Below are 25,589 nucleotides of genomic sequence, written 5' to 3'. Positions count from 1 at the left end.
TCTCAAAATTAATGCAAGAAAGGAGAGCCTCCATCCGAATAGTGCGGACGCCACACTAGTGGAACTGGCAATTGTGAACGCGTCCAGAGTAGCTGATATCTGGTTATACCAGGAATCCGCCGAATATCTTCGACGTCATTTACAGTGTGCCTCGGCTTGGTATGTTAAAATCTTAGGAACGCGGCTATGACAACCACATTGTGCACGGCAGTCTGGAAAAGGAATCCTTATATCTATCTGAAGATTTCATCTGACTTGACGTCGTATCAAAGCCGTTTCTATCCCGGCATAATACCACCATGAGGCAAGAGGATCAGCGCAGTATGACAGAAAGTACACAAATATCAGTCACCTTTCATGAGTTGCTTACGAGGTTGAAGTTTCATTCCTATCCCCTCTAATTGATTCCTTTAGCCTCTGAGTACGGAGGTATTATGATAGCTGTTGGCTATCAGTGAGCAGCCCGTGCACCATCAATTAGTCCAGTTAGACATTCACATTTTTGAATGTCATTCCTCCCTTACCTAGTTATGTATAACTACAGAAGATATGGTTACAAGGGTTCTCCAACATTTTCTCTGCCTTTGTTCGGATCGCGTACGGGGTATTGCTGTGAATGATCAATGGCAGGCATCTTCCCAAAGATAAACAAGAAAATCATGGCACATGATCAAAACCCCAGCTCCAATGCTTAATGCCCTCGAAGCATTTGGAGGGGTTGTGGGCCTAGAGAGGTTTGTCAACAGTCAAGAGCATCAGCTGTTCTAGAATGGTTCCAGAATCAACCCTTGCGCCATCCCCCCAACATACCCATGATATTTTCCACTAGGTGAACTTTGATTCTTATTAACAAGTTCTGTTCAAATTGCTGATGTGTGTGTATAGCTCACTGAGTCCCACAATGATTATGTTTGTAATACAATTGCATTATTACTTCAAAAGGCTTGATCAGTGACTGCACATTGACATTACCTGTGAAGGAAGGTGTATCCAGTACTTTACAACAAGTATCTGGATGGGCTGACCACAAAGCACAAGAAGAGGTTCACAAGGTTGTGAATTTGTAATCCTCTTCATGTCATGTCCAATTTCTCTTCATTAGCTTTGCATAATTATCTTCAATACTCAGAAGATAGCCTTTATAGTTGATCATCAATTGTCCTTGGTCCACCAAAAGCACAGTTGTTGACATCTCAAATCCAGCAGACTAAAAATCATTATTAGCAATAATGCTCAATGGGCATTCTTTATACTTATTGCTAGAGAACTCAAATGTTTAACAGACTTGTTCATATACATGTGGCGCTTGCTGGTCAATTCATTCCGCGAGCAATGGCTTAATTTATCATCTCATAGATCACAAGTGGGAGCAAGTTGGGTACAGCCTTTTGGAAAAACCACGTCACTCTTGACAAGATTGTCACAGTTTACTGAATGGCTTCAGCCTGTTCAAAGGCTCAGGCTCTCAGCAGTATATTAAGTCAGCTTGAATTGAGAACAAGGAATAGAGCTGTCAAAATAATTAACTTTTTCATAGTACTACAGCTGGCAGAGCGTATTGAATGACATATACTAAGATATTGTCTTGCTAGCCTCAGGCAAATTGCCACTGGGAGATAAGAGAAGTGCATTGACAGGAAAAAACCTCTTATTTTCACTGAATGCACTTCTGATGCTGCATCAAAAAGTGCAACAATTATCTCCACCAAATGCCAACAATGTTGTTTTCCAAAGGAATTGTCGGTCAAGGAGCCCCCATACTGGCAAGTACATATCTATTCAAAATTGAATTTAAATCCACTAAGGGATTGCTGTCTGAAGATATATTACTGGTTGCCTGTTTTCGCACAGCAGTGATTGCATCATGGATAGACACCCAACTGGCCAGCATTCATATGTCGCCCTTCAATCACTTGTGGTGTGGATTGACTCTTAAAGCAGGAATTGTCATCTGCATCTCATTCAAGCCTGAGAAGTTCAGCAACTTCACCAACTTTGAGCCCGCGGGCTTTGGTTTAGGATCTCTTGTGTGCCAACTTTCACTCTAAGAAAAGATCCTGAGATATAATAGCTGAGCTGTTGAAAGTTTAATGCAAACATAGGTTTTTGGGTTGAATTACTGTAAGGTGTGCTAACCTCCTTAAACTTGGCTGCTTGAATCCCGTCACCCCAAATGCCTCGCGTCTGATAACCTACCCCAGTGACAGATGGAATGAAAAAAAAAAGAAAAAAAAAGAAAAAAAAAGAAAAGGAAACCCGCCATTGGAATCTGAAAACAGGCAGAAGTTGATAAGCAGAAATGTGCTCTAGCTGCATCTACTGGATCCTACTGTGTCAGTGAGACTAGGTCATACTTGATTATACAGCTCTCTTGTGGGCTGGTTCCATAGATTAATGTATTGTTATAATTCCTGTTGCACCATACACCATAAGTTATTAACATATTACTGAAAGAATACATCAAGAGTTGCCCAATATTATATAGTTGAGAGGCAACTTGAATATCTGCGCATCATATCAAGGCCTGCTTGGTGAACTGATAAACAATCTTGGAAATGGCAACAATGATGGACAGCAGATGGCTACATGATGATGTCCAGGCCTGTAACTTTTCAACTTCAGGGACACCTGACCCATACATGAAATTATAATATTATCCATTATAGGTCTTATGCAGTCAGAAACTATGAAGACGGATTTATCTCATATTCAGGAGATTTAAAACTAATAAGGACAGTCTTTGAACAAGGAAAAAACATAAAATCAAAAGAATCTCAAGGCCATGGACCCCATTTTCTTACTTGGAAGTGGTCCATATACTTCCACATTCCCTGACACAAGCAGACCCAAATTCCAAATTGGTAAGCCACCTTGTCAAATAACTAGAGATCCTTCCCATGCTAACAACACACATAGGATGATTCCAAAATGGTTGAACTCATGATTCTCAACATTTTAACTATGATCATTTTCATATCTCCTTGACAGTATCAATATTGACCGGCCGTCCAATGCTATAAGTTTCACTCAAGAATTTCATCGGGATTTCAGCAATTTTTGATATTTACGGAGTATCTTGAACCTATTTCAGGCCAGGAGCATACTCACTGAATTGAGAGCCTCCTCACTTTTTACCCCACAGAAGCTGATGCATACCTTCTATTTAATGAAAAATTAGCCAGAAAAGAATATCCTATCTTTTCTTCTCTTGAAGGATCCTAAGACTGAAGGCAGTATTACTACCATTGTTTTCAAGGACAAAAGCCAGAACACAGATCACCCGGACCTCTTATGAGGGCAGCACTAAATCCCTAACAGAAAGAAAGGGGTGGCAGGAAGCAGAAGAGCATGTGTTTTTCCCATGGAATCACACAACTGTCCTAAGTTTCAAATTCTGTCACCTTCTGTACAACATTTTAACAAAAGTGTCGACTTGGTCGTTGCAAGCGCCGAAAGGGAAGCGGACAATGTTGCTTGACAAGCTGGGTTGGCCGCCTCATCCTACCATGTGACTAAGCAAAGTTCATCTTACATGTAAATTACTGGTACTTACTGGTAATATTACAGGCTGAAGTAACGTGGCAGATTTACAGAGTACTCTGTACTCCGTACAGATTAGGGGGATTGAGGAAGGTTCGGGTATTAGGTGCTAGGCGGGGGGGGGTTGGGGTTTGGGGTTAGGGGGTTAGGGGAAGTGGCGATTTGTAAGTTTGGTACTGAAACTTACATTATGTTACAGATGGTCAGGTCAACTTGCCATGAGCTCATCGCATCATATGTTGATCTGTACGCATGGCGAAAAGAGATAGTATACTCCAACGACACATAGTATACATAAAGACAGAATGGCCATGATGAGTAGAAGCATTGTGTGCAACTTGTGGGGCCCGGTATGATCTGCTCAGGAGTGACGAGTAGCGGCGTGTAAAAACATGGTCTTAAGCTACCCTAAAGGGGCATGCTCTTGGGGCAAACCACAACTGAAAGGAATCTTTTTGAGCGGAAATCGATTCTTTCGATATTGCCATCGTAAAAACTTGAGACTGAGAGACATTTGTCTTTGTAGTTGGAAACGATAATTAGCTCATGTTTGCATCATTTCTCAAAAAATTCCCCTCAATACATTAAATTATCTGTCAAGATCATACGCAGTAAATATCGCGGACTTATGGAGGGGATGCTCTAGATGACATGTAACGATCTCCGCAAAGCAACAGTCTGGATTGCAATCCTCAGACAAATCCTCTACTGTGAAACGATGAATGGAAGAATTGGCGAGCCAATTCCTTGGCCTCTTTGCTTTTTGAGACATTTGAGAACCGTTCAGCCAGCCATTTCTGCAGATGCAAGCAACAAAAAGGATATAGTCGCAGAGGGTCGCTTAGCAAAATGGGCGCCAAGAGAAGAGTGGCGATTGTTCATGTTGCAAGTCGGCACTCGTTCTCGGAGCAGTGCCGGGATGCGTTTCATGAAACAAAGATCGATGGCGTAACCCAAGCGCCGAATTTGAATCTCTCCCTTCACCAATGCTTCGTCTCTTCCAATCCTATTTTGAGACTCTTTAAGCGCTTATAGGCCGTATCAGAAGGATGGGATTTGTGGACTATCGCTGGACAAGCAGAGCCGTTAGGATGCATGGCGGTGTGACTAAGTAACTGCTGAGCTAATTCTGCGGTAGCCAAATATGAGTAGGTGAAACAGTGTTGAGCCTGTGAATTTGAATTCAAAATATCAATTTGGAGAGGCGTATGTATCAAACGCACAGCATGCATGGGTGATGAGGAGGGTAATGTACCAAGTCCGGGGGTATGGAAGCCCTGTTTGCGTGATGTAACTCTGAAGTGCTTATCCCGAACAGCATTGCAAAAAAATCAAGTCAGAGGGAGGCCAGCCCTTTGCCAAATGTGAGGAATTGCTGCTGCTGGTTGGTGGTGCGGACCAGTCGCGGAGCGGCTCGGGGGGATGATTGGGACCGAATCATAACCGAGGAAAGGAGTACATCTCCAGTGTCTTTAGCCAGTAACTTGTTGCTCATCTTGCGAGAAGAGGGCATGGGATAGGAATTAGAGCTCAGGCGCCATGTGATGAGACCAGCAGGTTGACAAGTTGGTTACATTGTTCAAGATCTCCAAAAGGTAGATGAGACCAGAACAGGTCACAGAAGGTCATCCATCCTTCGTCCGGGCTGATGAACTTCCGTTTTGCCGTCAGTGTCATGACTTGATGACCTTAAAATATGGTATCGTCACCTCACAAAAGGTAACACCTACATATTCCAGGCTCCTCTCAAGGTACTCCTCTTCTTGCATGTATACATACAGCCATCCCTTCAGCATACATAAAAATGTGAGCCTTTCCCTGCAGATACATAGGTACAGGCACCGACACCGTTGGATAGGCAGTCACATGGCACTGACGTCCACTTGCATTGGATGCTTTATTTCTTTTCTTTTTTCTTTCCTTGTCGATTTGGTGTGCTGCTTGTTAAAAGGTGTAACTCCGTATTTCTCGCCACCTACCTTTGGAGCGGAACCTTCGACCACGAGCTGATTTATTATCATTTGGTTCCGGCTCTGCTGCCATTAACCAGCTTTTACTTCCCACGAGGCCTACGATAAAGTAGAAATTAGATTATTTCCCTTCCCTGCGAGTAATAAGAATACTAATAAAAAATAGATGGGCTTTGCTGGCCAACAGGTGGAATCTGGAGCTGTTAATATTACGGAAGGGAGCTTCGGTCCCGGTCCTGTTGTCAGATTCATCTCGGAGATAATATGTTCAGTGTTTCTGTAGCGGCAAGTAATTTCTGAGCTTCTGCCAGGGTTTCTCTTTAGCATGACCTCCGTACCCCGGGTACGGAGTCCGATTTGGAGTGTAAAAGGCGGCATGATGAATCATGGATTGGTCGTTCCAAGGAACCAGTCGAGGTGGGTGTGTGTACCTGAGCGTCCCACGGTACGCCCACTCGAGGGAGTGGGAGCGCGAGGCAGAAGAAGAATTGGACAGTGCGAGGGCTTAGAGAGAGCAAGAGAAGAGATCTCTGACATGGGACAAATTCCTGGAAGGCTGTGATCCACTTAAATCCCTGTTGAGCGCCCGCTGAAACAGTGATAAGGTTGAACATAAGGGCAACTCACCCAGTCGGAAAAAAAAAGCCAAGCAAACAGAGCCGGGAATTGAGATCGACCCGTGGTTGTTCAGCGTCAACTTTCCGTAGAGCTTGAATTCTCCACTTGGACACAAGCCCAGTCTACTCAGGTTCAAGAGCCGGTTTGTTCCTGGACAGTCGGATCCTATCAAGCGCGGAGAGATTGCTTGAGTGCAGACCATGAGCGATCCGGGGATTAACTAGTAGTCAATAGTTATGCAATTACGGAGTAACCGGACGCAGTTAGTTTGGACGCAGCCAATTCCGTCTTCTTGGTTTGTCCCTAGTCGCTATGATGCAGCTTAAATAAATGCTGCCCCTTGGCATCGGTCACTCATCTTCGGCCACATCAAAAAACAGAAGTCTTGTCATCATCGCCACCACCACCTCGTCCTCCTCCTCTGCTGCCGGGAACGTGGATCAGGCCTCTGTCAATTCACTGTCGTTACCTGCCCGTTTGTTTCTTTGACGGCTGGTCGCTTTGCTTTTCTTCTCCTCTGCCCCCCCCTCCGACGGATGTTCTTCTCTCGTCGCGGCCCAGTTTACGTAGCCTCCCACGTTTTCTCCCGCCGATCACCTTTCATCCTGTACATAATAAGTCGACTTTCTCGTTTAGCGTCTACTCCGTAGCGTCTTGCCGAACCTCCTTCCCCAACCACACGGACAACGATGTCTTCGGCCGTTTGATGTCTCTTTGACTGAGCTCTTGAGAATTGTGGTCATAGCTGCCCCCTGCTGCATCTGTGCTCTGCGTGCAGATGGAGGTCGGGCTGGGGTCAAATACTCAAGGTCTCTCGGCGGTATCTTCGTGAATGTATGCCAGAAAACTGGATGGGATCGCTTCCTCTCCATTTAATGAGCCATTGACCCATTCTTTTGCTGAGCCTGTGCTAACTTGTGAATGGTGTCTTCTCCCAGTGTAGGGAAAGCTTTTTGTTGGAAACGTCCGCGTTCTTTGTACATCTAAAAGCTCTTGCTCCCTCGTCCCTCCCGCAATCTCTCTCCCTCCCTGTGAGTCTGTTGCCAAAGGGCCATGCGCCCCAAACATCAACATCACATCGCACCATTCCATCGCCACGGCGATGACCAGTCTCTGGCTTCAGCCCTCTTCCGCCGAGCCTCTCTCTTTTTTTTTTTTTTTTTTTTTTTTTTTTTTGGCACATATTTTCTCCTTTTTTCGGCTCATCCCCCTCCTCTTCCTCTCCCCATTCTTCTCCCACACCGTTCCCTGCTTCGTTGCTGCAATCATCATCCATGAACGTACTCGTCCCCTCGTTCGATCCTGCTTTAGTCTTTGATGTTGGCTCGTTGTCCACGTCTATCTCTCAAGTCTCCGTCGAAAATCTTGCTGATATTGGCCAAAATTTCCGCAGTCAAGGTCTTATTTGGCTTCCTATCCGGTGATATCAACCACTCGGCCGTACGCAATGGCATCGGCTCTGTTCTTCGTGTTCTTGTACGTTCTCACCTTCCTTCAATCGTCAACTCCAGTCAAAGGGATTGAATTACTTTACTGCTCTCCTCTTAATACTGGATCCGACTTCGACACTGGTAAGTCTTTTGAGACGCGTTTTACCCTTGTTCTATGACGTGCAATGGCGATGTTTATACTGACGCTGCTTTCCCCCTGTTATAACAGTTATCAGTGACTTCCAATCAAATGGACGATGCCGTGAAACGTGTATCGGTAAATACTCGTTTGCAATTCTGCAAGGTAAATCTTGCTGGTGTTCGGATGCCGTTCCTGGAGATATCACGGATGTCAGCGACTGCAGCGATAGTTGCCCTGGATACCCCAAGGACAAATGTGGAAGCGTGAGAAAAAGACTCTATGGATACATCCAACTTGACAAAAGACCAACCACCACCATAGCCGGATCGACCACCTCGTTGGTTAGTACCCTTGGACCCGACACAGTTGCCACCCCGAGTTTTATTTCAGGTTCTACTTCCATTTTGATCATTTCGTCGCGTGCTCATTCTTTTGAGACGTTCTTCTCTCTTTCCAGAGAAGTGCCGCTGCCATCAGGGAAACAGGGCACCAGTTCCAATGATATTTCAAGGACAGTTTTAACCACTGTTATACAGACTGGTACCCCCTCCCTATCATCATCATCATCATCATTATCCTCACCTTCATCAACATTGTTTGCAGACCAGGTAACAGTGACTGTTACCCTCACGCAGACTGGGAGCCCCACTACATTTTTCACCTCAACGAAGTCTTCCTTAGTATGAAAGATCTCCCCACTGAGTCCCCCCGGCACGTTCTTTTCCTTTTTCTTTTTTAATTATTTCTGTTATTATTTCGTTTTATTTTGCGATGCTTGGTTGCTTGTTTGGGGATGGAACTGCACCGCGTCTTTTGCTAGAAACTCTTTAACTTGATGGAGACTTGGCTAACATGTGTTTGTTTTACAACTCTAGACCACCAACCCTACCAGCTCCGAGACTAGCAGCGTGTCAACTCAGACTATTCCAGGAGGGATCGCGACGATAACGATCCCAAACAATACTCCTGTTCACACGTCTGACCCTCAGGCTGACAGCTCAAACCTTAACGGAGGCCAGATTGCAGGAATCGTCATCGGTTCTCTGGCTGGCTTTGGTATTATTATTGCATTAATCTTTTTGATCGTCCGCGCCCATCGTCGTAGGGAACGACAGCGATCACAGAGAAACGAGCTTTTTAACCCTTTCCACGAACCGGCAGTCCCAACTCCCGTTTTTCGCCCTCACCTTACTACCGAAAAGCCGCCAGCTCAATCGTTTCTCCGAGTTCCAAACTCTAGAGACACACGCCTCAAAAATGGGATTTACCCAAATGGAAGCCGCCGTAGTAATGTGTCTCTGCAGGATCACCAGGATTATTCTCGACCTGTCTTGCGGGTGAGTGTTGATCAACTACTTTCCACCCCAAAGCTGACCCCGTTGGACTACAGTTAACCAATCCCGATCCCCCAAGCTCTGATTAATTGGCGGATTCTTGATGCGGTTCAGAAGCGCGGCGGCGGGTTCTCGAAACAAGCGTACACGCCACATTCCACCTTTTGATACTTGAAACGAATCTCATTTACGGTTGTTGGCTTCTCTTTTATTACAATGAAACGCATTTCAGCTAGACGGCGTAGCAGCGCAAGCTTCCATATTCGGATTCCCAAGTTAATGGCGATAGTTTTGACTCTCGACTCTATCTCGCACTTTTCAAAATTCCCCACCGGAACGAGATTATCACCTGTTGTTTTTGATGCCTCTAGCCAGGGAGGGTCATCCTAGCATGTTTCCGTGGTCCATCGGAATTTCTTATTCATCGTGATTATTGAAGATCCGTTTATTTTCCTTCCTTCTCTTGTTTCTACATAGGGCATTTGGGCGAGACAAAAACAAAAGAGTTTCTACATTCCGGCGTCGGCGGCATAGTGATAGTGATGGAGGCTCTTCGGGATGCTCTGGAGTGTTTGGTTTATTATTTTATGGTTCATATCTTGTCTTTCACGCCAGGGACCCGGGGGACGCTGGTTTCGATTTACGACGACGCAGCTTTCGGGGCTCTCGTGTCCTGAACCTGTTGCATGTACTCTGATCCGTTTTCCATTGTTGCATCCCATGTTTTCTTCCGAGATTCACAAGCTTTGGTTTTCTTTAACTGTTAAGAGCATTGGAATGGTATGTGAATCTCCTTAAAAGAAAAATGCGACTCCCCTACGTCATAGCATGTCTTCGGTAGTCGATGTGTCATATAGTTGCTAGGGGCAAGGCAGACCCGGCAGTAAAAGGCCTTTCCCACAAGTTTGTTCCTCGAGCATCTCGCGGCCATGACACTGGCAGGCCGGAAGAATTCTGCTCTGTCTCTCTCAACGGTCGTAATAAACCAATGTAACACGGAGTATGAGCATTTCGTACTGCGTGGTTCGAGAGAAGATGCGTTGTGTTCGGAAAAGCCACTGTTGATCTGCCCCACTCGCGAACGACATCACATCCACGAGCCCCAGCCAGCTTCGTCAACTCCTTCTTTTCAGTTGTCCACCTTGTGCTAGCTCTACGATCACCATCGCTTTGACTACCCATGGTCTCCGAATGAGATAATATTGTCCGTTATTATCTCGTCTATTGCTCGATATTAATACAATCTGAAGAAATTTAGCCACCAGCAAGCGAAGTCGGACTATATTTTGACCATCTTCATTCCCCCCTTGCGAATTCTCGCCATGCTGACGAGGAAACCCCCTACAATCATCACTACCCCTGAAAAGCATATCAAGCCCTGGAAGTCGGACTTGTTATGCGAGGCATCCTTGATCGCACCGCTGATGGGTAATCCTGTCAACGACCTGCAGCGACACGCCATTGGTTAGCTTTCTCGTTCAAAGCGCGTGATGGTGGAGGGAAGGGGTCAATCTTACGCTATTGCAATCACAAACATGAATGCACCCAGTTTGGGGCCCAGCTCTTCGGATTTACCGTCACAGAGCGTCACCACACACGGCGACATGAGGCTGACAAACCCCCCACTGGCCATACCGTAAACAACGCCAAAGGCGATGATTGCCGCGTTCGTCGGGTGGAAATATACCGGGAGCCAGAATGCGAGGATGGAAATGCCTGATAGGAACGCAACTGAGATCATCACGTTTAGCTGGCCCACGCGATCAGAAATAGCACCCGGGATAATTCTCCCGAAGAATGATGCTGCACTGTTACAGAAAAGAGTGGCCTCAGTTAGGTCTTCTTTTCTCTCTCTTTTTCTGTTCCTTTGGAGAGAGAAGCTGGATACTTACTTGGCGATGGAGATCGTGTACGTTGACAGCATCTTCGAAGCTCCGGCCTTGAGTGCCATCAGAGGTAAGTAATTGATGGGCGCGAACAATCCCCACCTATATCGACCTATCAGCCGGCTTTTAGGTTGAGAAGCGGGAAAGGTTTAACATACATCATCAAAAAGCAGCCCGAGGAATATAGGATCCATGCTAAGCTTTTAAAAGCCTTCGCCCCTGCTAATTTTCGATCCGATTTGCCTTTGGGTGGAATCGGACCGGAAATGCAGAGGTTTCCAATGACCAATACACATGCCATGAGCAATCCAGTCCAGCGAAGAGCGGAAGCGAATCCCACTTGGGCTATCAATCTTGAAACCACGATAGGGAAGATGATACCTCCTATATAATAACCGTGCATATGCGTTAGTCTAGGTTGCTCGGCACGTTTCTACGATAAGCACCAAGGTAGCACCCACCAAGGCTGCTTCCACTCGCAACCAGACCCGTTGCTAGTCCTCGTTTCGTGGAGAACCATTGCCCAACAGCGATTAGTGGCGGTAGGAATGTCGCCGCCGCACCAATACCGTAAACAATTCCCTGCGCAAGCATAATCTGCCAATACTTGTTGCACAAGCTGAGCATAAATATGCCAAAGAGAGCGAGAATCGACGCAGGAAAGATCAATTTCCTCGGTCCCAAAATATCAACGAGCACCCCCACGATGGGGCCAAGAGAAAACATCAAGAAGATCTGAATGGTGACAATCCATGATATTGCTGACGATGTATGATTGGACAGAATATCCGTTTCGTAGTAGAGTTGAAAGATCCCGCATCTAGAATTCTCGTCGTTGTCAGCCAATCGCCGGCTTTCTTATCAATACATACTGGCCCATGCCGGATTTTTGAGACATACGCATTCAAAAACCCAAATGAACAGAACTGACAGCAGAATCCACCCAGGACACACAGCCAGGCACGAATTCCACCGTTTGGCGGTACATACTTGGGAGCCTCTGGTGGTGATTCCGTGCTCTCGGAAGCGGAGTTTGTTTCGCTGATCGGGGAGCCGACCTGTTTCTCCTCCTGGCCCACATCCATTGCGGTTGCCATCTTGTCCATCAACGAACAACAAGTGAAATCAATAGACTTTGAACAGTACACTGCTGCTTGACAAAAGCAAGCTTGCGATTTTCAATTTGGGCGACCTGTGACTAAAATACTAACTTTCTGACCGTGGTACGCGGCCGAGTACGGCCGAGGCGGGAGGCCGCCGTATCGTACGCCGCGCACGCGGACAGCCCCGGTTAGCGCAATACGGCCAAACATGCCTGTTGTGAGAATCTTCGCTGTATTTTTTTGGGGCAAGACTGTAAGCTTGGCTGTATATATATGTTTGTTCGGATCAGAGGTTGGATTCTTCTTGCTGACTTTGCCATAGTTCATCCTGATCTTGCAATTCGCGACGCATGGCCCCAACAACAGAAATCAAATTGTGAACAAGCTATTCTTCTATCTCGTATGGAGTACTCATTCATTTATCCTACTCGCCACCTTTCTTTGTTCTTACAGAGAATATACACCCCCGCGCCAACCGCATTCAAATGGAGACTGGAGCCCCAAGGGGAATTGTCTCCAGGTTGGCTTCCATGAGTGCCGCCGCTCTTCCAACAGTCTCAAGCACTACATGCTGCCACATAATTGTCTTCAGCGAGAAACCGGTGCCCAAATCGAATGCTTCATACTTGCGCTTCTCCCAATCCCCTCTCAACCACGGATCTGCCTCCTCCACGAACTTTCCTACAACCTCCGCCTCCCCAATCCGGCCATCTTCACCTGTGAGCTCGAACGAATAATGCTTATGCTCGGCAAATATTGCTAACGCGATTCGATCCATATTCACGGCCTTGATTATTTGACAATGCTCGAAGTTATCTGGGCATTGATCATCATCATGGACATGAGCCGGAGACTTAATTCTCATATAGTCATCGTAGGTACCATTCAGGCTATTCCCTGATATTACAATATGCGGCTCAACATTTGTTGACGACAACAGCTCTTTGGCCGTTACTTTTGTCAGTTGCCAGCGAACGGGTGATCCAGGATTTTCGGGCAATTCCTGGAACCTGCCTGGTCGTCTGGCTCAGAACGACCTATGAAATAGTTGACGTGAAATCCTTCGACAGGTTAGTGAAACCCTTGAATTGCGAAAACGTCGTTTATATATACTGCGTACCTAATCCACAAAATCGCTTCTCCATGATTAGAATTGGGACTATCGTCTGGGCCCAGAACTGCCGGAGAGCTAGGAATCCGATATAGTTGGGAATCGAAGTCAAGCCTTTGGGGCTGATCCTTGTCGTTTGCTCCAACAATCTAGCAAGGATAATTCCCGTGTTAGCTTGCCAAGATGCTTCATATGATAAGAGTTTCCCGGGGAAGCTTGTTTACCTTGGCAGCTTGTCATCTCCAAACCTGCTGGCTAACAGTTTTAGCCATGAACAGCTAAGTTCGCCAACCCAGTTCTGCATCGACGCAAAATCTTGTTCAAATCGTTTAGGTCCCGTCAGAAGAAGGAACCTTCGATTTGTCGTGTCATGATCCTGTGAGACGAGTCGATCTCTCACGGACAGAGGTAGTTTGGGGTTCAACTCCGCACCCACAACGTGCGTACGTCGACAGAACCGCTTGTATTTAGACAGCATATAGCTGTAAACGATCAGGCGTACCACCTGGGAGAAGTTCGAAGGATCCCAGTTTTCGGGGGAGCCGGGTGTCATCTTTTCCGCAATGGGACGGCTTTTTGAACGGTATGGCGGACATTTTTGTCCTGGCATAGATATGGTGACACCGATTGTGACATTGTGCCGGCGAAACTGCCACGAAATCTGAGGGCTCTCGTGTCCGACTAACGGCGTTGGTTTTCTCGAAACTTGGGATAACTCAGCGATGTACGAGCTGAATCCGTCCTGCCCTAACATCACCGGCTCTTGCCAACCCAATTTCTCCAAAAGCGATTGACGACTCTCCCCACTCTTGCTTAATCCTAAAGATTCAGGGCTCTCGCCAACTTTCGTCAGCCTGCGGCACGTGTTTTTCGCCATTTTTATGAGGTCCTCGAGTTGTCCGATTAATAGTGACACCATCGTTCGAAACAATGAGTTCGTGGGCTCCTTGCGAAGGTGTTGCAGGAGCATCATGATCATGGAAGCACGGAGTTGGCATGAAGTGTCTCCCACATGCGCGTCGAAAGCCATATATCCCGTGGTGGACACATTTCCGTCGTCATCATTATAGAGAGAAAGGAACAAATCCAGTGCGTCTCTTGCATCCGAGGCCGCGCACACCATGTCGGCAAGGAGACTCGGAACATAACAAGCCTTGTGGTTGGTGACCGTGGTGAGTCTGCTATGTTTTCCAACGGGAAAGAGTGCTGTTGCCATGGTGGAGTTTTGAAGGCGAAGATTTCAGGGCAACATTGGCCAACGGTTGTCATGTCTGCAACAGCAACAGTTACTTAAGTACTCTTAAGTTTGCGCCTAGGAAGCCACCGTTAAATCAAGCTTCATGCCTGAGCTTGTCGTCGTCTTTTGCTCCAAATTCGTGATGTGCTTTCGTTTGGGATACGAAGCTTACGGATCCTCCTTAGGCCCTTTACGAGAGCCACAGCGCGCCAATTTCCAATGTCAGAGTGCGGAGTAGCCACGGGTTAAAGGTACCAAGATTGGACCCTACCGGGTTTAACTAAGCTAGGCTTAACATACGGAGTCGTAGAGTTACATGGTGTTGGTATTCCAGCTCTCGAATTTTCCAGCAGGAAGCTTCTGCATAGGATCGACAGCCGCAACCTTTTCTAGCGTGGATGCCCGGTGCATTTCTGTGTAGCTCCCCTATTCCGCGTTTACAGGGTTGAGCGAGTGATACATTTTTTGGGGCCCTACTATTGGCTTTGAATAGCGCCAGTGGATCTGGGGGTGGAGATTTATGGGTTGCTTCGTTTTCCTTGCACGCGTTGTATGTTTAGATGCACTCCGTACGGAGGAGTTCAAGTTGCTGATCTTCAAAAACACGACCTTGTGAATGAATCTAGGGCACATAAGCTGAGCGGCTGGGTGACCGGCCGCTCTCGCTCCGCTTCGGCCGAGCTGCATAAGACAGGGAATTGGGCAGACTCTGTATATTCGCCGAAATTGATCTCTAAATATATATCTTTAGTAACTCTTATGATATGTGTTATAGGAAACGTATTACGCATTAGCAGGAGGCCGTCACACAAAAGAATAGTGCAGGGATAGAATCAGTCAATTCCGTCTGCCACTTCGTACTTTGAAGCTCAAGGGCGTGGGAAAACACGGTCCATGAGGAAGCTCCTGGTGAGAGCTTGTTACTGGGTGATTAGATGATGCTAGAAAAGCGGGCCAACCGCAGCTGATCGGGTCGAGAATGTATGGGACGGAAGAAATACCGTGATTCATATTACAAGTGACGCGGATGGCGATGCAAAAATTCGACATCGCGGCCGACATGCGGACGTACGGACATGTGCGGCCTTGAAACTCTCAGACGGGCCCTCGCCTAAGTTGTATTTATAAACACCTGCCCCTATAGCTATTTCGACCTCAAATACATCTTTAGCTTCCATAGCCAGTCAAAATTTGTCTGAATGGGACAGCAGTGACACACGGCGGACCGTTGGTCTCGTCCATTGAATTCGTCCTTCTCCATCCATTCCTCCAAGGACAACACAGCTTAATTGCAGCGTTGATCGTGCTAGTGGCCAGTGCCTTTTTCATATTGAATGCGCAAGCACCGAAGATCCCCAACCATTCAATCTACTTCAAGAATAATGAAGGTAAGAAACTCCAGCTGATGGCTGGGGACACGAGATTTCGCAGGTTCCTCAATGGGTAAGCATATATCGAGCATCCGAAAGTCCCAGTCGGAGTGAATCTAGGGTAGCTGACACTTTTATGTTTCACATTGCAGCAAAGATATGTCCGAAGAGGGTTCCGTCAAGTTCGGACAGGACCCATTTATGGTGAAGAATGGAAGGAGGATGGAGCTAGTTATCTCAACCCCAGAGCAGGTTACAGATTTTCTTGCTAAAGATAAAACGGGTATATTTGTCCCTGTCCTATTTGGAGGAAAACATCTGCTAACAGCGACAACTGGTAAATAGACCATATGAAGCGGTCTGATTGCAACTTGGGGGACTATTTTGTACGGTAGGGAAATCCTCGGTGTCCACGGAGCCTTGTTGTTAGAGGTAATGGTCATTAACAACTGTGGACTTTAGGACATTGGGTAGCTGTGTCGGTGTAAAGAGCGGAGAGAAGTGGAGGACTGCTCGGCACCATCTGGAACCCCATTTCTCCTTCCCCACGGCGGCATCGATGCTCTCAAATTGTCGTGAGATGATTCTCAACTGGGCTCAAAACCTAGCCGATGATCCCATGGTTACTTCAAAAACGAGAAATGGTTTCGATTTTGATGCTGTTTCAACTTGTCGTCAGCTTCCGTTCCGGATGATTGCATTGGCACTGTACAAAGATATGCTCACTGAAGATGTAGGTTCGCCTCTTTGCTGACGCTTGTTCTGCTCCCAGTCATCACGCAGCTAATACATCTCTTCCTATAGATGTTTGAAAATTATGGGCATTGAATGCATTGCATGAAAAAGTCACAAATATCGCCTTCTTTAGCAAATGGCCAACAAAGAGCTTTTACCGCTGGCTGCCAACAGAAGCAAACTCTCTGTTGAGTGAGTATGAACAAGAATGGGAAACCCTCAACCTCAAGACTATCATGGAGGCAAGAAAGGTAAAAAACAAAAAAGAAAAGAAAAGAAAGCAATTCATTCTCGTATGATTGTAAGAATGGTTCTAACAAATTATTTCAAATAAAGACCGGGAAATCTTGTCCTGCTGAAGTTATGTATCAAGGAGTGGAAGCTGGGGAGCTCACATTGGACACAGTAAGTTATGCACAACCTGCAAACTGTGAAAGTACTGACACCTCGGACCGGACAGTATATGCAATCATTGGACGAAATCCTTTTCACAAATATTGATGTGACCTCGGCCATGATGGGCTACGCATTGATCAGCGTTGCGAAAAATTTGGAGGTCCAAGAGTCCCTTCGTTCCGAGATATTGACTGTCGGCAAAAGTGCCGCAGAGATTGCTGAGTATACGCGAAAAGAAGATACGATACTTCACAAGACATACTTGGAAGTACTCCGAAATAACCCCCCAACATGTAAGTTATAAACTTTGGAGATAATCTTGGAACAAAAGTTCCAAAAAGGGCTCACAGCGTACAACAGGGTACTCCCTCCCCGAGCTTACGGCTATAGATAAGCGAATTGGGGGCTATCTAATTCCCGCCGGAACCGCTGTTGTGTTAGATCTTCAACGACTGAACAAAGATTCACCCGTGTGGCAACCGGACGGTAGCGAATTCCGTCCTGGACGCTGGGACTCGATTTCAGCAGTCGCAGCGCGGTACAGTCTCCACGGCTATGGCATGGGACCCCGGAAGTGTTTAGGCAAGAACTTTGCCAACATAATCATTAAGCTTCTTCTAGTCGCAACACTGGAAGAGTTCACGCTTAGCGCGGGAACCGACGAGACCAAGCTGAGAAAAGATAGGTTCACTCGTACGCCAGATGATGTGGTCTCATTTCAGCTGCGAAGGAGTGGATCTAAGTGAATGTATCAGTGAGGCTTCTATTAGGAATTTATAGCATCCCTCAGCACTGAAATACATCAAGAAACTGGGATTAAGTCAGGACATCTCCACTCCGTAGTTAATGTATGATAATCATATAGTTGATGGTATTAAGATCAAGGGTGGCAATTTGGGGATTGCCTTAAAAAATATCAAGAAAATCCATGCTACTTCCGAAATCCATGTTTTGATATGCTGACAAAGCATTGAATGCATTTGTCATGTCCAAGTCGGGAATCGACAAAGACTCAGGCATAGCGTTGTTGTCGAACACCGTGCCAATAGATAGGCGGGCTCGAACTCGAGTTCTTAGACACTGTAGGAATGTCCAAAGCTTTTCCTCAACGGTGCCACTTTTGGAGGGGCGAGCTGGTTCCATTGCGACGTTATCAATTGCAGCCCATGCCTGCATGCACAATGTTTGGGTCTCAGTGTCAAGCTGTGCAATGTCAGTAGTCGAGAGTTCATTGAGGATATGCAGCATAGCATGGAATTGCGAATGCCTGCGCGTATGCCACTCGAACTGGTGGACAAGGGGATCAGCGAGGGCAGTTTGGTACATATTAATCAGATTAACTGCCGAACTCATGGCCCTAAAATATTCTAATTAGAATTCCTTTGGAAGAGCGTTCAAACGGATATCTGCTTACTGTTGGCGCGCTGAATTCCAGGAACGATCGTCCCTTGATGGTTCGGTTTCTTTCAGGAATCGGTGATAGAATAAGAGCCGAACTTTGTATTCAGTTAATTTTCCAAGCACCAGTGTGTATTTTTGGAATCCTTCATCTTTAATGCAATAGCGTAGATGGGATTTCTCATTGCGCTGCACCATCTCTTCAATAATGGCTTCCATGCGAGGGGCAACGGTGCTCTGCGCATCTTTGCTTTCTGCCCGGATATCTTCCACCTTTAGAGAGGTCAGACGTCGGAGGCATAATGACGTATTGAAGCGAACAAGCTGCATAGTCATTTCAGTCACTCGTCCACGGTCTTCAGCTAATTCGGGACTTTGATCCAACAAAGCGTTCCCTGCAAAAATCTCCGTGTCATCAAGATTTGTCGGCAAGGCAGTCCCGACGTTTTTTGGCCAAGATTCTAGAGGAAGTGGTTCCGGATCGACACCATGTGCTTCGCTAACCATCAAATCTAGACTTTATCGAGTCAATGGGAAGGATGGCATAAACTGGCTGTGAAGCAATTGACATACTGCAAAATTAGATGCCAAAGCCGTCGGCGCCTCTCAACATCAATAGGCCCCATAATGGCCGGGGTATGATTTCCTTGCCGTCTGTTTTTCCCTGCTATAAGAACCAATGCTTCAGGATCCATGTGGAGTGCAAGGGTGCGCGAAACCCTCATGAGAACACCAGTGAGAGCGTATAGGGACGGGACATCGGCTTCCGCGCAGCTTACAAACTATACATATTGGGTTAATGAGCCACTTCTAGACATTTTTAGCGCGTCGAAGCTTACCAGAAACAAGCAACACGCTGTGACTGAGTTAAGAGTCGGCTTCTCGAGGATTTGAGATCTCAAGAGACTTTGTTCCAATGCAAAAGAGAATATTCGCAAGTATGAATGTTTCGTCTGCCTTTCGTCCTGAACTATTGACCGGAGAACATCGTCATTCAAGTCCCCAACATAGTTATTGACTTGGGAAAACTGCAAGAATTCTTCCTCCGATAGACTGTTCAGAGCACCATAAAACACTGCGAAGAGAAGGGCCTCAAATGCAGCTGCTGTCCTGGTATTCTTCCAATCTTCTTGTTGAGATTCACTGGGGGATGTTCCGAGTTTTGCGGGATTGAAGTAATACGCCCTCATATCCGTCTCAAACGTAGGTTTATGGATTATACGAGTGATGGGGTCAACTCGACTGCGAAAAATTGCGTACAACCTCTCTGCTCCTTGAAATTCCGGAAGGCAATCGCGTGGTTGGAAGTTTGGATCTGGCGGTGCAAACAAGAAAGACGGAGTTAACCCGGGGGTCGTGGTTTCGCACGTTGCATCGACACCGTCATCTTGGTCATGGCCTTCTAAATGAAGTTCCAAGTCCCTATGCTTTTCTTTAGTTTAGCACATTGGTGTGATAATTCTGAGAAGAGACTGGTCTTACCTGAGCTGCCAATTTTCTCCAATAGGAACCCACCATGTGCCTGGGTTCGCTATCTATGATGAGCAAGTCTCCCAAGTCCGAAATGACGCCTTCGGACACATCTCTTGAACCCGATGGAAGCGTCTCGGATTCTGGTGGAGTATTAGTAGAAGAAACGGCAGCCAGGCCGCCGCAATGGGCCACCAGCTTGGAGACTAACGACTCCAATTGGCTGACTCTATTTCGAAGCTCATCATGGCCCTGAAGGGATTGTGACGAGTTAGCTGGACTTTTATCAAGCGTGCTGTAGCCTGATGCGCCAGCGACTGAATTGAGGTATTCACATTCGTATCCGTAGCGGATACAGTTCTGGCAATGGGGCCTTTCACGCCCGCAGCGGATTTTTCGCCGGCGACATCTGAGGCATGACGTGACAGTTCGTTTGGAAGTAGCCATATCTCCGATATGGGCCATTTTACACTGACAACAGCTGTTCTTTCGTCCTGGCAGCCGGTGCGCTTCAGTTCTGCAGCGGTTTCAATGTGCAAGCGGCGTTTTGGCTTATCTTGTCGAGCATTGTTCGGCTCTCGTATCCTGCAGACAGTGCAGATGTCTGCATTAGTCATGCCCTGCAGCGTTGACAAACCCGCTAGTCACTCAGGATCAATCGGCTGTCCAACTGTTGAAAGTTGAACTCAGCAGCCCGAGGAATGCCGATCTGCCGTATGCATAGATTGGGTTTTCATCGACTCTACTCTATAGTGCTTCTCCATTTGGATCTTCTGTACTCCGTACTTCCATCATTAAGTTACTCGTCGGAGAACTCCTCCGTCCCCCTTAGTGGGAGGTCGAGCACCCGCCGTTGCGGCGATACCTAGTTATCGGGCTCTGCGGCCCGAACTTGTCCCACACGAACCTTCTTGGGCATCATCAAGCATGAAAGTAAGCAGCAGGAATTAGTGATGAAGAGTCCAAACCTTATACCATTCCCTAGTTAACTAACATGCAGCTGGAGTAAAATTGACTTTATCACAGGTAATGTCATATATAGGAAGGCCAGAAGGTATCATGGCGCCAAAGAATATTAAGTGAATCATCCGACGTAAAGCCTGAAAAGTATCACATAACAAGCAGCAAGTGTGTGACAACCAAATATGCGAAAAGAGTTGCGAAGTCGTCATAATCCAACCTCCCTCATCGGGAGCAGATGGTCGCAGAAGATCGAAACATAGCCGCCCATTTGTAGTACATACATACGGTCCTATATACGGAGAATGGGCAATATGTCCTTGCAAGAACATACCGGTTCACCACTTACGGCCCCGGTAACCTCTCCGACCAGGCCCGGTTATCACGTCATCGTCCGAGTAGAATTCCTCCTCTACTTCCCTTGTTGTTCGATCCACCAGCACTGTTGTCGGATGTTGAGTGGTGGCCGGGAGAGCTGGTGGTTGAGATTTCACAGCACGCTCGGTTTGGAAATCTCGAATCCGTTCACGCTGAGCACGTCTACAATCTTCTGAGATTCGAACAAGGTGGGCAACATCATCCTATGGGTCGTTAGTATGGATAGACCAAATCATTGAAGCTAATATCATTAATAAAATGGACGGATTGTCTTGAAACCTACATATCGTAAATAAGAAAAGACGTAGTAGATATCTTCCGTCTCTTCGTAGTCATAGCCTGCCTTCTCAATTGCCTTTTTGGCAACCAAATCCTTCGTTATCTCTGTCCAAAGCCTATCCTTCTTGTTCTTGACCCTCATATAGCGCTTGCCAACGTTTAGCCTCTCGAAATCCGCGTCATACTCTTCTCCGTCAGCACTGAATTTTGATCTTCGAGCGCCGTTATATCGCTGCCATATGATTTCTTGGCTTAAGGTAGTTCACCACTAAACAAGCCAAATTTCGCCAAATGCTCCATGCAACGAATTTATTAAATATCTCAACAACCAGATCTTTATTATTAAATAGCTATTAAATATTAAATAAATGTATTCTTTAAAGCATAGAAATTAGTATAGTTAGGAAAATAAACAGGTGGACAGCCTAATATTACAGCCAGAGCAAGAGATTTGGGGGGTATATAGAAAAGAATTCAAAGAAATGTCAACAGTAGATTTCTTGGCTAGAGAGTCTAATATCTTGCTAGAGATGCTTGTAGAGCTCTTACTTTCTCTTTTAAAAGATTGTATAGACTCTCTGCAATAAGACTCTTTAGTAGAGGAGTTCTTTCAACAGTACTTTAAAGCTAGTACTTGAAGCTCTGACTGTTAGTGTTTATTAGTATATTTAATTATCTGTTTTTTCTTCTCTGCTAGTTGTAAAGTCTTTTTCTTCTCATAAGCAATATATTATATCTCTCTTTATCTAGTATATTTAATTTTTTCAGTCTCTTATTACTTCTAGATCTTTTTATAGATATTCTTTTATTTAATTTATCTTTTTTTAATATTTCTAGCAGTCTGCTTTTTTTGAAGCTTTTATTGAAGTTTTATCTCTTGTATTTAAGCAATTTTATCAGCTTTTTCAGTCTCTATTTTATTCAGATACTTATGTATCTTAAGAACTTTTGTTGAAGACCAGAACTGTACTTGACTAGAATTATCTTTATTAAGTAGATTTAGAGACTTGTCTTGCTTGCAGTATTGCTTCTTTATTACTAGAGTTAATCTTAGCCACTGATTCTTATATTTCAGTAGTTTATTACAAAGAGTAAATTACTTACTGGCTTGAATAAGTTATTCAATACTCTGCAAATTTAGACTGTATTAAAGATATATACTCTTAATCTCTTATCAGAGCTGGTGTATATTGCTAGAAATAGAAGATTTAACTGACAGTATAGAAGCTTGAGCAGTTTCAAATTAATATAGTTAATATTAAGAATTCAGAGAATTAATTCCAGTCTTTACAAAGTTAGCAAGTATATTTTCAACTGTTAAAGTCTTCTTTCAAGCTATATTAAATAGTCTTCAGAAATCTCTTTTTGTCATTTGAATATAGCTTATTTCTTGATATAGTGGAGCAGGGTACGATGGGATGCCTCGTCAAGGTAGGCGAGTTGGTTGATATGGTGAGAGCGCAAGAAAGGTGAAAAATCACAACATAGTAAGGGTATGGTCGAGTAGTAAGTGTAGAGATAAGTATGTCCTAACGGACGCCTAAGCTCATAAGGAGTAATGGTACTAAAGAGCCCTGTACTAACACAGGCAGCTCTAATGAGGAACAGTAGCAAGTTTCATGAACAAGAAATCTTCATATTCTCTAACTAATAACCGAACTAGTAGTAAGGAACGAGTGTGTAGAAAAGAGCAATGGTGCGTGAAGGTAATAAGCAAGATGCAGGGGCTACAGGTGGTTTATATAGCTCAAGAATAGTAGCTTTGGGTTGTTTGCGCCTCGGACCGGAACAACCTTTATCCCAATGAGGTACCGGAATCCCCACTACAATAGTAGTGCTTCTAGCTTATTAAAATATGTCTTATCCAGCAGCTTAAAGATTCCAATATCAAGAGATTGCAAACAGTAAGTTGAATGTGGTGGAAGAATTATAAGAAGAATCTTTTTATAATCAGCATATTCAATAAATTTTATATTTATATAAGAGAAATGCCTATCTAGTAAAAGCAGATATCTTTCTTAATCTACTTGTTTCTTAGTATGCTAATTAAAAACCCATTTTAATTACTTCAGTCCATATTTATTATTGCTCTAACTATTTGTTAAAGCTGCAAAGTAGACTCATTTCACTTTTATTATAATTATCTAGCTATATATTCTGAAGATCTTGTGATTCACTCTGATAAATAAGAGCTGAAGATAGTGTAATTTCTTCAGCAGAGACTGAGTAGAGCAATAAGAGAAATTCTTAACTATCATTCTAAATAATAATATTCTTTCCAGCTTATAAAGCTTCAATAGAGACTAATTACTTTAAGATATGACAGAAGTCTAGAAGAAATTCTTTTTTATTAAAGTTATAGATATTTAAGAACTTAAGATTATATTAATTAATTTTCTGCTTCAACTACTCTATAAGTAGTAATTAAATAGTTAGTTAGTATCAATAACTGCAATTACAAGTAATCAAATAAATTATTAAATTATAAGTATATAGAAGTACTTAAAGCACTGATAGTTATCTGCTATCTGTCTATTTTGATTAATTATTTTAAGATAAATATATTTAATCTTGTTATTATGCTGCTTGTGAAATTAATTAATCTAGTTAATCTCAATATTCTCTTCTGTCATCTCTTGTATGATATTTTGTAGAATCTGAGATGTAATAACAAGACTGCAGCTAGAGAGCTTGTTTATATAATTTAGAAGCTTTGTCTTCTGTATATCAGAGAGCTTTTTCTTATATTAAGAGACTGCTTTATTCTGAGCAAGTTGCAAGTTTTTATACTATTGATGCAGAATCTCTTAATTAACTGAGTACTTTCTTACAGTTATAGTATAATTTGAGATCTCTTATAATTCAAGATCTTTAATTGCAAGCCTAATTGAGGTGTTGTTGACCATGTTGTCACATATTGAATGTTGAATGTTGGAGGAATTTTGGTGGTGGAAGATTTGGCTCATTTAGTGGTGTGGCTTGCTTAGTGGTGAACTACCTTACACCTCCCACACCGTCCAGAGTTACTCTTTTGGTCCCGGGAGGTACATCTATCATGCTCCAATCCTTTGTTGCTCCATTGTATGCTTCACCAATGGTTGCACCAGCAGTGTGGTGACAATAATAATAGTCGGCTTCCGTCATAATGTCGGCGCTCTCACGATGGTCTTGAGCGTTTTCACGGTCACGAATGACTAGGACATCCTGCTCACAATCTTGACCAGCTCTACGGTTCTTCGAGTGCGATAACATCACTTCATCTCTTTCATTTCGACTTCGTTGGGATAGAGATGGCTCATAATCATATTCTCGGCGATGGATGACCTCCGAGGCTGCTGGTTGTAGCGAGCGTACTATCACGCATATTCAAAGAAACCTACGGTTGTTTGGCAGCGCCAGTCCGCCTCTAATTCATGCTGGCCAGCCTAGAAGTATTACGCATCCGATGCTTGACGCCCTTTGTGATCATCTCATTGAAAAACCCAGCCTCTATGTTGATGAGATGGTTGTCTTCCTTCAGGACGAATTTGATATATTAACATCAACAGCTAGCATCAAAAGGGCGCTCTGTCGCGCGAATTGGACCAAAAAGAAAGCTCAACAGAGAGCAAAAGAGCAGAACCCTGATCTACACAATTTCTATCTGCATAGACTGTCCAAATTTAGTTCATATCATCTGGTCTACATTGATGAATCTGGATGTGATAAACAGATAGGATTTAGGCACAGTCGTTGGTCTCCACTGGGCGTGACACCAGTCCAAGTGTCGAGGTTCCACAGGGACCAACATTATCAGATACTGCCTGCCTATACCCAGAATGGCATCCTCCTTTCTCATGTCTTTACTGGTTCAACTGATGCAGCTTTCTTCAAAGATTTTATTGGGCAGCTGCTCCAGCACTGTGGGCAGTGGCCAGAACCAAACTCTGTCCTTGTGATGGATAATGCATCATTCCACCACTCAGCTAGGCTAAAGCAGATGTGCTTTGATGCAGGAGTGAAACTACTATATTTGCCGCCCTACTCACCTGATCTGAACCCAATAGAGGAATTCTTTGCTGAGTTGAAAGCTTATATCAAGAAGAACTGGTCATTATATGAGGAGAATCCTGACCAGGGTTTCAGCGTTTTCCTTCAGCAATGTATTGATGTTGTTGGAGCAAAAAAAGAGTGCCGCAGGCCACTTTCGAAGTGCTGGGATATCAATTGAGCAGTGCGGTTTTGAATAGGAT

At 44.8% G+C, this 25,589-nt stretch overlaps 9 protein-coding genes across 9 annotated transcripts; 4 read left to right on the top strand and 5 right to left on the bottom strand.

The window, feature by feature from the left end:
• Positions 1–4,112: 4,112 nt before the first annotated feature.
• On the top strand, positions 4,113–4,498 carry D8B26_006079 (uncharacterized protein). Its single transcript, XM_066125084.1, has one exon. It carries the CDS (start codon positions 4,187–4,189, stop codon positions 4,490–4,492), a length of 306 nt encoding a protein of 101 aa, XP_065981165.1. The 5' UTR covers positions 4,113–4,186; the 3' UTR covers positions 4,493–4,498.
• A 2,001-nt stretch (positions 4,499–6,499) lies between these two features.
• Positions 6,500–9,872, top strand: D8B26_006078 (uncharacterized protein). Its single transcript, XM_066125083.1, has 6 exons — positions 6,500–6,962; positions 7,067–7,159; positions 7,522–7,699; positions 7,788–8,041; positions 8,576–9,037; positions 9,091–9,872. The coding sequence occupies exons 3-6, from the start codon at positions 7,576–7,578 to the stop codon at positions 9,121–9,123; spliced, it is 873 nt and encodes a 290-aa protein (XP_065981164.1). The 5' UTR covers positions 6,500–6,962; positions 7,067–7,159; positions 7,522–7,575; the 3' UTR covers positions 9,124–9,872.
• A 441-nt stretch (positions 9,873–10,313) lies between these two features.
• On the bottom strand, positions 10,314–12,017 carry D8B26_006077 (uncharacterized protein; the record flags this gene model as incomplete). Its single annotated transcript, XM_003069913.2, has 6 exons — positions 10,314–10,479; positions 10,552–10,842; positions 10,927–11,022; positions 11,079–11,304; positions 11,382–11,740; positions 11,821–12,017. The coding sequence occupies 6 exons, from the start codon at positions 12,015–12,017 to the stop codon at positions 10,314–10,316; spliced, it is 1,335 nt and encodes a 444-aa protein (XP_003069959.2).
• Positions 12,018–12,504: 487 nt separating this feature from the next.
• D8B26_006076 (uncharacterized protein) lies at positions 12,505–15,121 on the bottom strand (the record flags this gene model as incomplete). The annotated part of the gene is made up of 3 exons (XM_003069914.2): positions 13,359–15,121; positions 13,144–13,283; positions 12,505–12,920 (listed from the first exon to the last, which is right to left on the bottom strand). Exons 1-3 carry the CDS (start codon positions 14,348–14,350, stop codon positions 12,505–12,507), a joined length of 1,548 nt encoding a protein of 515 aa, XP_003069960.2. The 5' UTR covers positions 14,351–15,121.
• Positions 15,122–15,776: 655 nt separating this feature from the next.
• D8B26_006075 (uncharacterized protein) lies at positions 15,777–16,569 on the top strand (the record flags this gene model as incomplete). The annotated part of the gene is made up of 5 exons (XM_066125082.1): positions 15,777–15,814; positions 15,894–16,024; positions 16,087–16,132; positions 16,204–16,474; positions 16,546–16,569. The coding sequence occupies 5 exons, from the start codon at positions 15,777–15,779 to the stop codon at positions 16,567–16,569; spliced, it is 510 nt and encodes a 169-aa protein (XP_065981163.1).
• Positions 16,570–16,712: 143 nt separating this feature from the next.
• On the top strand, positions 16,713–17,618 carry D8B26_006074 (uncharacterized protein; the record flags this gene model as incomplete). Its single annotated transcript, XM_066125081.1, has 4 exons — positions 16,713–16,727; positions 16,813–16,881; positions 16,937–17,165; positions 17,233–17,618. The coding sequence occupies 4 exons, from the start codon at positions 16,713–16,715 to the stop codon at positions 17,616–17,618; spliced, it is 699 nt and encodes a 232-aa protein (XP_065981162.1).
• A 160-nt stretch (positions 17,619–17,778) lies between these two features.
• On the bottom strand, positions 17,779–20,357 carry D8B26_006073 (uncharacterized protein; the record flags this gene model as incomplete). The annotated part of the gene is made up of 6 exons (XM_066125080.1): positions 17,779–18,229; positions 18,287–18,787; positions 18,844–19,052; positions 19,110–19,697; positions 19,753–19,992; positions 20,076–20,357. 6 exons carry the CDS (start codon positions 20,355–20,357, stop codon positions 17,779–17,781), a joined length of 2,271 nt encoding a protein of 756 aa, XP_065981161.1.
• Positions 20,358–20,739: 382 nt separating this feature from the next.
• On the bottom strand, positions 20,740–21,612 carry D8B26_006072 (uncharacterized protein). Its single transcript, XM_003069917.2, has 2 exons — positions 21,362–21,612; positions 20,740–21,281 (listed from the first exon to the last, which is right to left on the bottom strand). The coding sequence occupies exons 1-2, from the start codon at positions 21,497–21,499 to the stop codon at positions 21,039–21,041; spliced, it is 381 nt and encodes a 126-aa protein (XP_003069963.2). The 5' UTR covers positions 21,500–21,612; the 3' UTR covers positions 20,740–21,038.
• A 2,348-nt stretch (positions 21,613–23,960) lies between these two features.
• On the bottom strand, positions 23,961–24,609 carry D8B26_006071 (uncharacterized protein; the record flags this gene model as incomplete). The annotated part of the gene is made up of 2 exons (XM_066125079.1): positions 23,961–24,039; positions 24,356–24,609. 2 exons carry the CDS (start codon positions 24,607–24,609, stop codon positions 23,961–23,963), a joined length of 333 nt encoding a protein of 110 aa, XP_065981160.1.
• Between the last annotated feature and the right edge of the window lie 980 nt (positions 24,610–25,589).

Source organism: Coccidioides posadasii, chromosome 3 (genome assembly GCF_018416015.2).
Source record: "Coccidioides posadasii str. Silveira chromosome 3, complete sequence".
NCBI lineage: Eukaryota > Fungi > Ascomycota > Eurotiomycetes > Onygenales > Onygenaceae > Coccidioides > Coccidioides posadasii.
The sequence above is the reverse complement of the archived record's forward strand: the minus strand, read 5'-3'. Positions and strand labels throughout refer to the sequence as shown.

What these genes read in the sequence shown, in the direction of transcription:
- D8B26_006072 (XM_003069917.2), bottom strand. Translation starts at nt 21,499, where the DNA reads ATGAGGGTCAAGAACAAGAAGGATAGGCTTTGGACAGAGATAACGAAG. An exon ending in TCTTTTCTTATTTACGATAT is followed by an intron (nt 21,282 to 21,361) that starts GTAGGTTTCAAG and finishes AACGACCCATAG; the next exon opens with GATGATGTTGCCCACCTTGT.
- D8B26_006079 (XM_066125084.1), top strand. Translation starts at nt 4,187, where the DNA reads ATGACATGTAACGATCTCCGCAAAGCAACAGTCTGGATTGCAATCCTC.
- D8B26_006078 (XM_066125083.1), top strand. Translation starts at nt 7,576, where the DNA reads ATGGCATCGGCTCTGTTCTTCGTGTTCTTGTACGTTCTCACCTTCCTT. An exon ending in TGGATCCGACTTCGACACTG is followed by an intron (nt 7,700 to 7,787) that starts GTAAGTCTTTTG and finishes CTGTTATAACAG; the next exon opens with TTATCAGTGACTTCCAATCA. An exon ending in CCGGATCGACCACCTCGTTG is followed by an intron (nt 8,042 to 8,575) that starts GTTAGTACCCTT and finishes TTACAACTCTAG; the next exon opens with ACCACCAACCCTACCAGCTC.